The 16,061-nt window shown below is 43.8% G+C and overlaps 1 protein-coding gene across 8 annotated transcripts in view; it reads right to left on the bottom strand.

Moving 5' to 3' along the window:
- The window catches only part of kif1aa (kinesin family member 1Aa), a 184,150-nt gene that overhangs the window by 104,260 nt on the left and 63,829 nt on the right, over positions 1 to 16,061 (bottom strand). For all 8 annotated transcript variants that reach the window (XM_042322581.1, XM_042322584.1, XM_042322583.1 and 5 more), the window contains exons 6-11: positions 14,083 to 14,261; positions 9,570 to 9,681; positions 7,383 to 7,460; positions 5,764 to 5,829; positions 5,566 to 5,662; positions 3,118 to 3,196 (exon numbers count right to left, since the gene is read on the bottom strand). In XM_042322581.1, coding sequence (XP_042178515.1) covers positions 3,118 to 3,196; positions 5,566 to 5,662; positions 5,764 to 5,829; positions 7,383 to 7,460; positions 9,570 to 9,681; positions 14,083 to 14,261 — 611 coding nt within the window. The remainder of the gene's footprint in view (positions 1 to 3,117; positions 3,197 to 5,565; positions 5,663 to 5,763; positions 5,830 to 7,382; positions 7,461 to 9,569; positions 9,682 to 14,082; positions 14,262 to 16,061) is intronic.

Raw genomic sequence — 16,061 nt, 5'->3', positions numbered from 1 at the left:
TTCGAGGGACTCCTATGGTAGGTACACTTATAGCTCATCTCTTGGCAGTAGTACTGTAGACTACTTTATCACTGACCTCAACCCAGAGTCTCTCAGAGCATTCACAGTCAGCCCACTGACACCCCTATCAGACCACAGCAAAATCAGAGTCTACTTGAACAGAGCAATACCCGATCACGAGGCATCAAAGCCAAAGGAACTGAGTAACATTAAGAAATGCTATAGATGGAAGGAATGCAGTTTGGAAACCTACCAAAAAACAATTAGGCAACAACAAATTCAATCCCTTTTAGATAATTTCCTGGGTAAAACGTTCCACTGCAATAGTGAAGGTGTAAACTTGGCAGTAGAAAATCTTAACAGTATATTTGACCTCTCAGCTTCCCTATCAAATCTAAAAATCTCAAATAGAAAACCGAAGTAAATGAACAACAATGACAAATGGTTTGATGAAGAATGCAAAAATCTAAGAAAGAAATTGAGAAACCTGTCCAACCAAAAACATAGAGACCCGGAGAACCTGAGTCTACACCTTCACTACGGTGAATCACTAAAACAGTACAGAAATACAGAAAACCTGAGTCTACGCCTTCACTATGGTGAATCACTAAAACAATACAGAAATACACCACAGAAAAAGAAGGAACAGCACGTCAGAAATCAGCTCAATGTAACTGAAGAATCCATAGACTCTAACCACTTCTGGGAAAATTGGAAAACACTAAACAAACAACAACACGAAGATGTATCTATCCAAAATGGAGATGTATGGGTAAACCACTTATCCAATCTTTTTGGCTCTATAACAAAGAATAAAGAGCAAAAACATATACACGATCAAATACAGATCTTAGAATCAACTATTAAAGAGGACCAGAACCCATTGGATTCTCCAATTACCTTGAATGAGTTAAAGGACAAAATAAAAACCCTCCAACCCAAAAAGGCCTGTGGTGTTGATGGTATCCTTAATGAAATGAACAAATATACAGACAACAAATTCCGATTGGCTATACTAAAACTCATCCTTAGCTCTGGCATCTTCCCCAATATTTGGAACCAAGGACTGATCACCCCAATCCACAAAAGTGGAGACAAATTTGACCCCAATAACTACTGTGGAATATGCGTCAACAGTAACCTTGGGAAAATCTTCTGCATTATCATTAACAGCAGACTCGTACATTTCCTCAATGAAAACAATGTACTGAGCAAATGTCAAATTGGCTTTTTACTAAATTACCGTACAACAGACCATGTATTCACGCTACACACCCTAATTGACAACCAAACAAACCAAAACAAAGGCAAAGTCTTCTCATGCTTTGTTGATTTCAAAAAAGCCTTCGACTCAATTTGGCATGAGGGTCTGCTATACAAATTGATGGAAAGTGGTGTTGGGGGTAAAACATACAACATTATAAAATCCATGTACACAAACAACAAGTGTGCGGTTAAAATTGGCAAAAAAACACACACATTTCTTCACACAGGGTCGTGGGGTGAGACAGGGATGCAACTTAAGCCCCACCCTCTTCAACATATATATCAACGAATTGGCTCGGTCACTAGAAAAGTCTGCAGCACCATGCCTCACCCTACTAGAATCCGAAGTCAAATGTCTACTGTTTGCTGATGATCTGGTCCTTCTGTCCCCAACCAAGGAGGGCCTACAGCAGCACCTAGATCTTCTGCACAGATTCTGTCAGACCTGGGCCCTGACAGTAAATCTCAGTATGACCAAAATAATGGTGTTCCAAAAAAGGTCCAGTCGCCAGGAACACAAATACAAATTCCATCTAGTCACTGTTGCCCTAGAGCACACAAAAAACTATACATACCTCGGCCTAAACATCAGCGCCACAGGTAACTTCCACAAAGCTGTGAACGATCTGAGAGACAAGGCAAGAAGGGCATTCTATGCCATCAAAAGGAACATAAATTTCAACATAAGAATTAGGATCTGGCTACAAATACTAGAATCAGTCATAGAGCCCATTGCCCTTTATGGTTGTGAGGTCTGGAGTCCGCTCACCAACCAAGACTTCACAAAATGGGACAAACACCAGATTGAGACTCTGCATGCAGAATTCTGCAAAAAATATCCTCCGTGTACAACGTAGAACACCAAATAAATCATGCAGAGCAGAATTAGGCCAATACCCACAAATTATCAAAATCCAGAAAAGAGCCGTTAAATTCTACAACCACCTAAAAGGAAGTGATCCCAAACCTTCCATAACAAAGCCATCACCTACAGAGAGATGAACCTGGAGAAGAGTCCCCTAAGCAAGCTGGTCCTGGGGCTCTGTTCACAAACACGCCCCACAGAGCCCCAGGACAGCAGCACAATTAGACCCAACCAAATCATGAGAAAACAGAAAGATAATTACTTGATACATTGGAAAGAATTAACAAAAAAACAGAGCAATCTAGAATGCTATTTGGCCCTAAACAGAGAGTACACAGTGGCAGAATACCTGACCACTGTGACTGACCCAAACTTAAGGAAAGCTTTGACTATGTACAGACTTAGTGAGCATAGCCTTGCTATTGAGAAAGGCCGCCGTAGGCAGACATGGCTCTCAAGAGAAGACAGGCTATTTGCTCACTGCCCACAAATTGAGGTGGAAACTGAGCTGCACTTCTTAACCTCCTGCCCAATGTATGACCATATTAGAGAGACATATTTCCCTCAGATTACACAGATCCACAAAGAATTTGAAAACAAATCCAATTTTGATAAACTCCCACATCTACTGGGTAAAATTCCAGTGTGCCATCACAGCAGCAAGATTTGTGACCTGTTGCCACAAGAAAAGGGCAACCAGTGAAGAACAAACACCATTGTAAATACAATCCATATTTATGCTTATTTATTTCCCCTTATATATATATATATATATATTTTTTTTTTAATATAATATGACATTTGTAAAGTCTTTATTGTTTTGAAACTTCTGTATGTGTAATGTTTACTGTTCATTTTTATTGTTTATTTCACTTTTGTATATTATCTCCCTCACTTGCTTTGGCAATGTTAACACATGTTTCCCATGCAAATAAAGCTCCTTGAATTGAGAGAGAGAGAGTTCTCTCATCCTTTTATTCTTGTACCTGAGTGTGCTGAGAGTCTCGTCATAGTTGATGTCAGCTGGACTGAGAGCAGCAACCATGGCAGTTCGAGAGTTTCCCCCTGAGCAAAACAGAAGATCAGAAGAATTAGGGTTGATTAAGACCGTTTACATACCGTACATAGCATTTATATGAAGTCAGCCAGATCTGTTTCTGGGCTCAGAGCTAGTAAACTAGTCTGAATGTTCATTGAGCAAGGTGAGGTAATAAGTCTATTGATCAATTGTCAATCTAAGTTACATAATAAAACAATTCCCATCAAAATCCTTCAATTTAAGCTAAATATATCAGTTTTTTCAGTCCACCGCATCCTCCGATGTCGGCCTCCCGCATCTGCGGTGAAAGGTAGCCGCGCTACAGCTTTGTTCGTCAGGCCACGAGACGTCCTGAAAATTGGTCTTCTCACGAGAACGTCTGAAGTGTCTGAACCGTTTGTCCTACAAACGAATATGACCCCTCTATGGAAAGATGGGACTCTCACGAACACAATGTGTCATGAAGGCAACCCATAAAAAAATGAATGGAAGTGTGGAGGTAGTTTAGTGTATCCCAAAAAAAAACGACAATATTTCCTAAGCTTTCTTATATGGCCTAAATATAGGACAGACACTTCAAAACCTTATTCCTTAATGTTTTGCCATTCATGAATGTTTAATTCAATGCGGCTCTATGAGCTATAGTAGTAAAGGACAAATACAATATTTTAACAAATCATAAAAATAACGGTTCCTACCTAAATTGATACCTAAAGGTGTCCTAAAATTCAGAATCAAATAGCTAAATGATCCGTGGTATGACCATATTAAAACAATTCCTTTGCTAGCTTAGTTAACGGTTCCTACCTAAGTTCTCTCTCAGTAGCCAGGTCAACACAGAATCTCTGTAATGTTAATGTCACACCCTGACCTTAGTTATCTTTGTTTTCTTTATTATTTTGGTTAGGGTCAGGGTGGGACGAGGGTGGTATGTGTGTTTTTGTATTGTCTCTGGGTTTTTGTAGTCTAGGTGTTTATATGTCTACGGTTGCCTAGATTGGTTATCAATCAGAGGCAGCTGTTTATCGTTGTCTCTGATTGGGAATCATATTTAGGTAGCCATATTCCTTATCTGTGGGTTATTGTTTATGTATAGTTGCCTGTGTCAGCACTAGTGTTCATAGCATCACGTTCATTTTTATTGCTTTGTTAGTTTGTTTAAGTATTCTTCGTTTTAATAAAAGAAGAATGTATTCATCTCACGCTGCACCTTGGTCTCATCGTTACTACGAAAGTGACAGTTAAAGGTTCCCACCTAAGTTCTCTCTCAGTAGCCAGGTCAACACAGAATCTCTGTAAAGTTAAAGGTTCCCACCTAAGTTCTCTCTCAGTAGCCAGGTCAACACAGAATCTCTGTAAAGTTAAAGGTTCCCACCTAAGTTCTCTCTCAGTAGCCAGGTCAACACAGAATCTCTGTAAAGTTAAAGGTTCCTACCTAAGTTCTCTCTCAGTAGCCAGGTCAACACAGACTCCCTGTAAAGTTAAAGGTTCCCACCTAAGTTCTCTCTCAGTAGCCAGGTCAACACAGAATCTCTGTAAAGTTAAAGGTTCCTACCTAAGTTCTCTCTCAGTAGCCAGGTCAACACAGAATCTCTGTAAAGTTAAAGGTTCCTACCTAAGTTATCTCTCAGTAGCCAGGTCAACACAGAATCTCTGTAAAGTTAAAGGTTCCTACCTAAGTTCTCTCTCAGTAGCCAGGTCAACACAGAATCTCTGTAAAGTTAAAGGTTCCCACCTAAGTTCTCTCTCAGTAGCCAGGTCAACACAGAATCTCTGTAAAGTTAAAGGTTCCCACCTAAGTTCTCTCTCAGTAGCCAGGTCAACACAGAATCTCTGTAAAGTTAAAGGTTCCTACCTAAGTTCTCTCTCAATAGCCAGGTCAACACAGAATCTCTGTAAAGTTAAAGGTTCCCACCTAAGTTCTCTCTCAGTAGCCAGGTCAACACAGAATCTCTGTAAAGTTAAAGGTTCCCACCTAAGTTCTCTCTCAGTAGCCAGGTCAACACAGAATCTCTGTAAAGTTAAAGGTTCCCACCTAAGTTCTCTCTCAGTAGCCAGGTCAACACAGAATCTCTGTAAAGTTAAAGGTTCCCACCTAAGTTCTCTCTCAGTAGCCAGGTCAACACAGAATCTCTGTAAAGTTAAAGGTTCCCACCTAAGTTCTCTCTCAGTAGCCAGGTCAACACAGAATCTCTGTAAAGTTAAAGGTTCCCACCTAAGTTCCCTCTCAGTAGCCAGGTCAACACAGAATCTCTGTAAAGTTAAAGGTTCCCACCTAAGTTCTCTCTCAATAGCCAGGTCAACACAGAATCTCTGTAAAGTTAAAGGTTCCCACCTAAGTTCTCTCTCAGTAGCCAGGTCAACACAGAATCTCTGTAAAGTTAAAGGTTCCTACCTAGGTTCTCTCTCAATAGCCAGGTCAACACAGAATCTCTGTAAGGGATGTGACTCTCCACTTTCTTTTTCTTCTTGTTCTTATTTTGTGCAGAATCCTACAAAAAAAGTGAATAATAAAAGAGAAACTTTATTTTCCAGCCTATATTGTAAAACAAAATATTAATGATCCATGTGTATAAATATAACTCATCCATACCACTTCGGCCAAGGCAGAGATGACTTTCCCCAGAGTGGTCAGAGATTTGTTGATGTTTGCTCCTTCCTGTAACAGGACAAAGGAGAGCAAAAATACTTTTCAATGGAAGTCGCAGAATAATATGGTCAAACGCAACTCAATCACCTCACAAGAAAAAATATACCCCTAGGTAAACACCAAAAAACTCACTACGAGCAGTATATAACATGTTTAATAATTCAAATGTATTCATTACACAAAGACTGAAAACTAGAAAAATTGAAACTTGAAAACTATGTAACAAAGAAGCAGAGGTAGAGGAAGAGGAAGAAGAGGATGAAGAGGCAGAGGAGGGAGAAGCGGAGGATGAAGAGGCAGAGGAGGAAGAAAGACAGGATGAAGAGGCAGAGGAAGGAGAAAGACAGGATGAAGAGGCAGAGGAAGGAGAAAGACAGGATGAAGAGGCAGAGGAGGGAGAAAGACAGGATGAAGAGGCAGAGGAAGGAGAAAGACAGGATGAAGAGGCAGAGGAAGGAGAAAGACAGGATGAAGAGGCAGAGGAAGGAGAAAGACAGGATGAAGAGGCAGAGGAAGGAGAAAGACAGGATGAAGAGGCAGAGGAGGGAGAAAGACAGGATGAAGAGGCAGAGGAAGGAGAAAGACAGGATGAAGAGGCAGAGGAAGGAGAAAGACAGGATGAAGAGGCAGAGGAAGGAGAAAGACAGAGGAAGGAGAAAGACAGGATGAAGAGGCAGAGGAAGGAGAAAGACAGGATGAAGAGGCAGAGGAAGGAGAAAGACAGGATGAAGAGGCAGAGGAGGGAGAAAGACAGGATGAAGAGGCAGAGGAAGGAGAAAGACAGGATGAAGAGGCAGAGGAGGGAGAAAGACAGTATGAAGAGGTAGAGGAGGGAGAAAGACAGGATGAAGAGGCAGAGGAAGGAGAAAGACAGAGGAAGGAGAAAGACAGAGGAAGAGGCAGAGGAGGGAGAAAGACAGGATGAAGAGTCAGAGGAAGGAGAAAGACAGGATGAAGAGGCAGAGGAAGGAGAAAGACAGGATGAAGAGGCAGAGGAAGGAGAAAGACAGGATGAAGAGGCAGAGGAAGGAGAAAGACAGGATGAAGAGTCAGAGGAGGGAGAAAGACAGGATGAAGAGGCAGAGGAAGGAGAAAGACAGGATGAAGAGGCAGAGGAAGGAGAAAGACAAGATGAAGAGGCAGAGGAGGGAGAAAGACAGGATGAAGAGGCAGAGGAGGGAGAAAGACAGTATGAAGAGGCAGAGGATTGAGAAAGACAGGATGAAGAGGCAGAGGAAAGAGAAAGACAGAGGAAGGAGAAAGACAGAGGAAGAGGAAGAGATGGGAGAAAGACAGAATGAAGAGGCAAAGGAGGGAGAAAGACAGAGGAAGAGGCAGAGGAAGGAGAAAGACAGTATGAAGAGGCAGAGGAAGGAGAAAGACAGAGGAAGGAGAAAGACAGAGGAAGAGGCAGAGGAGGGAGAAAGACAGGATGAAGATGCAGAGGATGAAGAGGCAGAGGAGGGAGAAGCAGAGGATGAAGAGGCAGAGGAGGGAGAAGCAGAGGATGAAGAGGCAGAGGAGGGAGAAAGACAGGATGAAGAGGCAGAGGAGGGAGAAACCTTGAGCCGGGTCCCTTTGGCGCCTGTGGAGTCGGCCCTCTCGCTGCCGGCCAAATCCACCAGGCTGATTTTGCTGACCTGTGACAGAAACGTCAATGGGAGTGCAGGGATATGCATTAGCTGACTAAAATCCTTTATTCTCACAGTTGGCAGCAACAGTTGGCACCAGTCAACCTCCTTCACAATGTCACAGACACATTATCAAGTGCCCTCACAGGCGTAGGGAGACAAGTGACATCTTTCCAATTAGCTTCCCTCTGTTTCTCTAGTCCTCTCTCCTCACATCCCTCTGATGTTTTAAAGGCAGCGTAGCACCTAATTTTTCCCTCAATGCCAGAAACTCATTTAATAATAGTAACTTAGAGCACTTGATTTAAATCAATTATTATAATATTATAATGTTATTCTAAAAGTTGGGTTTGTTATTTTCTCCAAATCAACTCTAACTTTCCGGGGGGAAAAAATCCCTACAAAACACCTAAGGTCACCGTCACACGATTATTATTATTTTTTAACCATAGTAAAAAGTGGGATACATTTGTGAGAATAAGGCGTCTACTCGTCAATCTGAAGGGCACATTTCATCCCTGAGAACGTCCACGGCTGGAAGGAACACTTCAGCAAGAAGATGTCTTCTCCAAGTGGATACTGTCCCTACCATCAATGTGGCTTGTAAAGTATCTCAAACAGCCAGCAGCACCAGCAGAGACCGTGAGAATGGAAGTGAAACGGGGTAAGTGAAAGAACTAGCTTGCTTCCTTCCTGCTAACGTTAGCTAGCTATAGAGCGTTTAGTTCACGTCTTCCATCTAAATAACACTGATATAACTAACCAAATGTAAACATGTCTGCCAGCTGTTGGTAGCTAAACGCTGATTGTGTCACACTATAGAGAGTACAAGCTTATGGGAAATAATTGTTTTAGCCGTGACGGAGGTCATTGTTACTGTATAGAGCAAGTTTTCAAGGTGTTTGTGGGGGGGGTTTGTGCGTTGGAGTAAATCGGCCATTCTGTGGCGCCGGGAGGACAATGACCCATCACACCTCCAGGCTGTGTAAGTGCTATTTTGACCAAGAAGGAGAGTGATGGAGTGCTGCATCAGGATGAAACCAATTGAGATGGTTTGGGATGAGTTGGACCGCAGAGTGAAGGAAAAGCAGCCAACGAGTGCTCAGCATATGTGGGAACTCCTTCAAGACTGTTGGAAAATAATTCCAGGTGAAGCTGGTTGAGAGAATGCCAGGAGTGTGCAAAGTTGTCATCAAGGCAAAGGGCGGCTACTTTGAAGAATCTCAACTATAAAATATATTTTGATCTGTTTAACACTTTTTTGGTTACTACATGATTCCATATGTGTTATTTCATAGTTTTGATGTCTTCCCTATTATTCTGAAATGTAGAAAATAGTAAAAATAAACAAAAACCTGTGAATGAGTAGGTGTGTCAACTTTTGACTGGTACTATAGCTATCTCAGTTTGTCACTGGTATGGGCTAGTAAATATCCCAAACCTAGACAACTAGACTGATAGCCGCAAACTTAAACCAAACATTCTTGCTAATGTTCACTCAAATACGTATTTCCACAGGTAATTGATTAAATTCAATGTTTATTCTATAAACATTCTATATGTTGTTATCATATTCTAGGGAAATCCTCACAGCCATGTAAACCCTGTACAGTAGGCTACTACAGCCAATATGTTCCCCCAATGTGTGAGTCATAGAACCCATGTATATTAGTTATTGTAAACTGGGTGGTTCGAGCCCTGAATGCTGATTGGCTGACAGCCTTGGTACTGTATATCAGACTGTATACCACGGGTATGACAAAACATGTATTTTTACTGCTCTAATTACGTTGGTAACCAGTTTATAATAGCAAGAGAGGCACCTCGAGGGTTTGTGGCATATGGCCAATATACAGCGGGCTGTATCCAGGTACTCCGCGTTGAGTCGTGACTAAGAACAGCCCTTAGCTGTGGTACATTGGCCATATACCACTTCCCCTCTGGCTTTATTGCTTATTAATACAGCAACAACTACATACATATCTGTTAGGGTCTATTATCTGCTACCTGAACTTTAAGAAGAACGTGAGGAGAGCGGAAGCAAGGAGATTCAAACCTGGTTACACTTCACTGTATAGTATGAAGTGAGATCTTTCTGGCCGAGACGGCGGCCCCTACCTTCTCAGAGGTGTTATCAGTCTCAGCATCGTGTCGTTTCTGAGTGAAGATGATGTTGAACACAGCGTGGGAGCGACTGCTAGTCTCGTTCATGTTGGTGGCGGCAACCGTCCTGCAGAGCAGAGGAGAATGTTGGGTCACGTTCACTTGACACCAAAATTGAAGAAAACTGACGGAAACAGGATTTACCTTTCCTGGACTTGTCCAAAAAGAATTGTTCATTTGTCCTCTGTGCCCCACTGAACATGACCCTGATCTGTGTCACTTCAACAACACCACAGAACATCCTGTATGATGTCACACCACAGAACATCCTGTATGATGTCACACCACAGAACATCCTGTATGATGTCACACTACAGAACATCCTGTATGATGTCACACCACAGAACATCCTGTATGATGTCACACCACAGAACATCCTGTATGATGTCACACTACAGAACATCCTGTATGATGTCACAACACAGAACATCCTGTATGATGTCACACCACAGAACATCCTGTATGATGTCACAACACAGAACATCCTGTATGATGTCACACCACAGAACATCCTGTATGATGTCACAACACAGAACATCCTGCATGATGTCACACCACAGAACATCCTGTATGATGTCACAACACAGAACATCCTGTATGATGTCACACCACAGAACATCCTGTATGATGCTAACACCAAAGAACATTCTGTATGATGTCACACCACAGAACATCCTGTATGATGTCACAACACAGAACATCCTGTATGATGTCACACCACAGAACATCCTGTATGATGTCACAACACAGAACATCCTGTATGATGTCACACCACAGAACATCCTGTATGATGTCACAACACAGAACATCCTGTATGATGCAACACCACAGATGCATTGAGACAGAAGAAGAACAAAAACCATATAACAATGGATGAGTCATCTGAGATCAATCTATGATCCATCCTAATAATAAAGCACAGAAACCTCCACGATGAATAGTTTTATACGAGGGGCAGAAATTAATTGCAACAAGATAAGCCAAAGAACAGATCCATTAAAATAAATTTCCCTAAACGCTCTCTAGCAACCAAAACAGTAATTTTCAGCTGCCTAATGGGGCAAATACATAAAATTTGAGGTAGTTTAAGCCGGTCCGTCAACGGCTGGTTCTGCTACTGTCTAATTGCGATTGTTAGTTTCGAGCTACTGAGACAAGAGACAATGTGCTAATTTGTAGAGAAGATAAATCTCCTCCCAAGCAGCAGGGAGTGGTAAACTGAGGAAGAACAGAGCACAGACCCGGAGTGTTGCAGGAGACAGAATGGATTCATTAGAACACAGCCCAGAGTGTTGCAGGAGAGAGAATGGAGTCATTAGAACACAGTCCAGAGTGTTGCAGGAGAGAGAATGGAGTCATTAGAACACAGTCCAGAGTGTTGCAGGAGAGAGAATGGAGTCATTAGAACACAGTCCAGAGTGTTGAAGGAGACAGAATGGAGTCATTAGAACACAGTCCAGAGTGTTGCAGGAGAGAGAATGGAGTCATTAGAACACAGTCCAGAGTGTTGCAGGAGAGAGAATGCAATCATTTGTCAGTACAAGCATATTTTCCTCCTATTGTATTGACAGAACAACAAAGTGGTAGAACAATGTTTGATACTGACACCTCAGTGGAGGGGTGGATGAATAGATAGAGGACAGTAGAGGGGTGGATGGATGGACAGAGGACAGTAGAGGGGTGGATGGATGGACAGAGGACAGTAGAGGGGTGGATGGATGGACAGAGGACAGTAGAGGGGTGGATGGATGGACAGAGGACAGTAGAGGGGTGGATGGATGGACAGAGGACAGTAGAGGGGTGGATGAATAGATAGAGGACAGTAGAGGGGTGGATGGATGGACAGAGGACAGTAGAGGGGTGGATGGATGGACAGAGGACAGTAGAGGGGTGGATGAATAGATAGAGGACAGTAGAAGGGTGGATGAATAGATAGAGGACAGTAGAGGGGTGGATGAATAGATAGAGGACAGTAGAGGGGTGGATGGATGGACAGAGGACAGTAGAGGTTGGATGAATAGACAGAGGACAGTAGAGGGGTGGATGAATAGACAGAGGACAGTAGAGGGGTGGATGGATGGACAGAGGACACTAGAGGGTTGGATGAATAGACAGAGGACGGTAGAGGGGTGGATGGATGGATGGACAGAGGACAGTAGAGGGGTGGATGGATGGACAGAGGACAGTAGAGGGTTGGATGAATAGACAGAGGACAGTAGAGGGGTGGATGAATAGACATAGGACAGTAGAGGGTTGGATGAATAGACAGAGGACAGTAGAGGGGTGGATGGATGGACAGAGGACAATAGAGGGGTGGATGGATGGACAGAGGACAGTAGAGGGTTGGATGAATAGACAGAGGACAGTAGAGGGGTGGATGGATGGACAGAGGACAGTAGAGGGGTGGATGGATGGACAGAGGACAGTAGAGGGTTGGATGAATAGACAGAGGACAGTAGAGGGGTGGATGAATAAACAGAGCACAGTAGGTGTGTACAGCTACACATCAGGATGGTACATATTAGTAAGTTAATGGAGATTTGAAGGTTACAGAACTGCAAGGTATAGAGAAATCAATTCATTCATTGATTAATTAATTCATTATTGAGTAATTTATCAATCGACGGGGCTAATATGATTCCAACACGTTATAGCATGGACAAGTGCTCACCCACCCAACAAGTCTGGAACTTCAATAATGAATCGTTGTTTTGTTCCTATGATCATTGAATTGCATGTTTGTCCTGTTTGTCTACTCGACTGTCCTAGTTATAAGGTTATCTCAGCTGGTGTCTGATGTGTTGGTTAATTAACTCCATGTAAAATCTTTTCTGGGTCTGCCAGTTCAAGTCTTCTCAGGCAGTAAATTCCCTTATGGACAGAGCAGAGCAACGTGTGCTTAATTAATCTATTCATTCTCGGCCAACACGGTACAGTATAGCAGCTGCGTTTCACCAAGGCTACTACGTCCCAAATCTCCCCCCGGTAGGGCTCTGGTCGAGGGTAACACACTATATAAAGGGAACAGGATGCCATTTAGGACAGAAACCCAAGAAGACGGCTCATAATAATGGCTGGAACAGAGTAAATGGAATGGCATCAACCACATACAAAACCATGTGTTTGATACCATTCCATTTACTCCGTTCCAGCTATTATTATGAGCCGTCTTCATGTGTCTGATGTGTTTGATACCATTCCATTTACTCCGTTCCAGCTATTATTATGAGCCGTCTTCATGTGTCTGATGTGTTTGATACCATTCCATTTACTCCGTTCCAGCTATTATTATGAGCCGTCTTCATGTGTCTGATGTGTTTGATACCATTCCATTTACTCCGTTCCAGCTATTATTATGAGCCGTCTTCATGTGTCTGATGTGTTTGATACCATTCCATTTACTCCGTTCCAGCTATTATTATGAGCCGTCTTCATGTGTTTGATGTGTTTGATACCATTCCATTTACTCCGTTCCAGCTATTATTATGAGCCGTCTTCATGTGTCTGATGTGTTTGATACCATTCCATTTACTCCGTTCCAGCTATTATTATGAGCCGTCTTCATGTGTTTGATGTGTTTGATACCATTCCATTTACTCCGTTCCAGCCATTACCACAAGCCCATCCTCCCCAAATAAGTAGCCACCAGCCTCCTGTGGGCCCAAACCTTCTCTATACTTTCAATCCATTTAGATGCTTGATCAACATATTGCTTCCTTCTAAGTGCTATTGTTATCTGTGATTTATGGAAAAGAGCCAGAATATTTAACATTGACCCTATTTAAACTACTGAGAAACCCCATCACCCCGTATGCAGTTGAACTCAGCACAGTATTACATTGACAGTCATTTCTCGGACAATCTTGTCCAGACTGACTTGGTACATTCATCGTAAGGTACCTATGTGAGACCACCTCATACCACAATCCTAGTAAGTCAAACTTTTCCTCAATAAATCAACTAACAGCAAAATCAGTGCTTGTAAGAAAAGATAAGTGTGAGGATTAATCAAGATACTGTTTGAAGAGGTGGGTTTTCAGATGTTTTCGGGAAGATGGGCAGGGACTCATCTGTCCTGATGTTAGGGGGAAGCTTGTTCCAACATTGGGGTGCCAAGCACCCACCCAGCCATTCACTCATCCTTTCACCTACCCATCCATCCATCCATCCACCCATCCACCCATCCACCCACTCACCCACCCACCCACCCACCCACCCACCCACCCACCCACCCACCCACCCACCCACCCACCCACCCACCCACCCACCCACCCACCCATCCATCCATCCATCCACCCACCCAGCCATCCATCCATCCATCCACCCACGCATCCTTCCACCTACCCATCCAGCCAGCCATCCATCCACCTATCCATTCCCCCACCCACAAACACACACAACCAAATACCCACCCACCTACCCATCCATCCACCCAACCACCCATCTATCCATACATCTGCCCCCTCACCTGGCCTTGTTTCCAGAGTCCATGAGGTCCTGGATGTCGTTGTAGGAGGTGACGGCCAGCTTGGACAGGTCCTCTACGTAGGGCCCCATCAGGGGGTGTTCCCTCACACGCAGGTTCCCCTTGTTCTTAGGGTTCAGGAGGTCACGCACACGCTCACAGTAGATCTCCATGTAGCTCACCTGAGGAGGAGGGAGGGGGAGGGAGGGGGGCAAAGTGTTACATTACCAACTAGGTCTTTCTAGTCTTTCTTCAATTCCTCTCTGGTCTATAGAAGTGGCATCCTGTTTCCTGTAGGTCTCTGGTTCTTCAATTCCTTGTTTCCTCTCTCCTCATATCCTTCTCATAATGCAAGGAAGGGACCTTGGTTCTACCCCTCCAATGTGTTTTTGAGGAAGTAAGGAGAGAGGATGTAAGGAATGAAGATAAGATTAATTGAGAAAGAGCCCTAGTGAGAGGAAGTGCATACAGAAATGCTTACTTACCCTTAAACAAGTTCAAAAAATTAAGTTAATAAAATATTTAAAAAGCAATTAGTCCAGGTGGCCTTTTGATTCAGTGTTCAGCAGTCTAATGGCTTGGGGGTTGAAGCTGTTAAGGAGCCTTTTGGACCTAGACTTGGCGTCCCGGTACCGTTTGCCGTGCTGTAGCAGAGACTTGGGTGACTGGAGTCTTTGATAATTGTTTAGGCCTTTCTCTGACACCGCCTAGTATATAGGTCCTGGATGGCAGGAAGCTTGGCCCCAGTGATGTACTGGGCCGTAGGCACTACCCTCTGTAGCGCCTTATGGTCAGATGCCGAGCAGTTGCCATAACAGACAGTGATGCAACCGATCAGGATGCTCTCGATGGTGAAGCTGTAGAACTTTCTGAGGATCTGGGGACCCATGTCAAATCTTTTTGGTCTCGTGAAGGGGAAAAGGTGTTGTCATGCCTTCTTCACGACTGTTTTGGTGTGTTTGGAGCATGATAGTTCGTTGGTGATGTGGACACTAAGGAACTTGAAACTCTCCACCCGCTCCACTACAACCCTGTCAATGTCCATTACAGCCCCGTCGATGTTAATGGGGGCCTGTTCGACCCTCCTTTTCCTGTAGTACACGATCAGCTCCTTTGTCTTGCTCACATTGAGGGAGAGGTTGTTGTCCTGGCACCACACGGCCAGGTCTTTGACCTCCTCCCTATAGGCTGTCTCATCGTTCTCGGTGATCAGGCCTACCACTATTGTGTCATCATCAAACTTAATGATGGTGTTGGAGTCGTGCCTGGCCGCGCAGTCTTGGGTGAACAGGGGGGGACTAAGCACGCACCCCTGAGGGGTCCCCAGTGTTGACGATCAGCATGGCGGATGTGTTGTTGCCTACCCTTACCACCTGGGGGGAGGCCCGTCAGAAAGTCCAGGATCCAGTTGCAGAGGGAGGTATTTAGTCCCAGGGTCCTTAGCTTAGTGATGAGCTTTGTGGGCACTATGGTGTTGAATGCTGAGCTGTAGTCAATGAATAGCATTCTCACATAGGTGTTCCTTTTATCCAGGTGGGAAAGGGCAGTGTGGAGTGTGATTGAGATTGCATCATCTGTGAATCTGTTGGGGCAGTATGTGAATTGGAGCTGGTCTAGGGTTTCCGGGATGATGATGTTGATGTGAGCCATGACCACCCTTTCAAAGCACTTCATGGCTACAGACGTGAGTGCTACAGTGCGGTAATCATTTAGGCAGGTTACCTTCGCTTTCTTGGGCACAGGGACCATGGTGGTCTGCTTGAAACATGTAGGTACTACAGATATGGTCAGGGAGAGGTTGAAAATGTCAGTGAAGCCACTTGCCAGTTGGTCCGTGCATGCTTTGAGTACACGTCCTGGTAATCCGTCTGACCCCGCGGCTTTGTGAATGTTGACCTGTTTAAAGGTCTTGATCACATCTGCTACGGAGAGAGTGATCACACAGTCGTCCAGAACAGCTGGTGCTCTCATGCATGCTTCAG

The sequence above is a fragment of the Oncorhynchus tshawytscha genome, linkage group LG05 (assembly GCF_018296145.1).
Source record: "Oncorhynchus tshawytscha isolate Ot180627B linkage group LG05, Otsh_v2.0, whole genome shotgun sequence".
Lineage (NCBI taxonomy): Eukaryota > Metazoa > Chordata > Actinopteri > Salmoniformes > Salmonidae > Oncorhynchus > Oncorhynchus tshawytscha.
The sequence above is the reverse complement of the archived record's forward strand: the minus strand, read 5'-3'. Positions and strand labels throughout refer to the sequence as shown.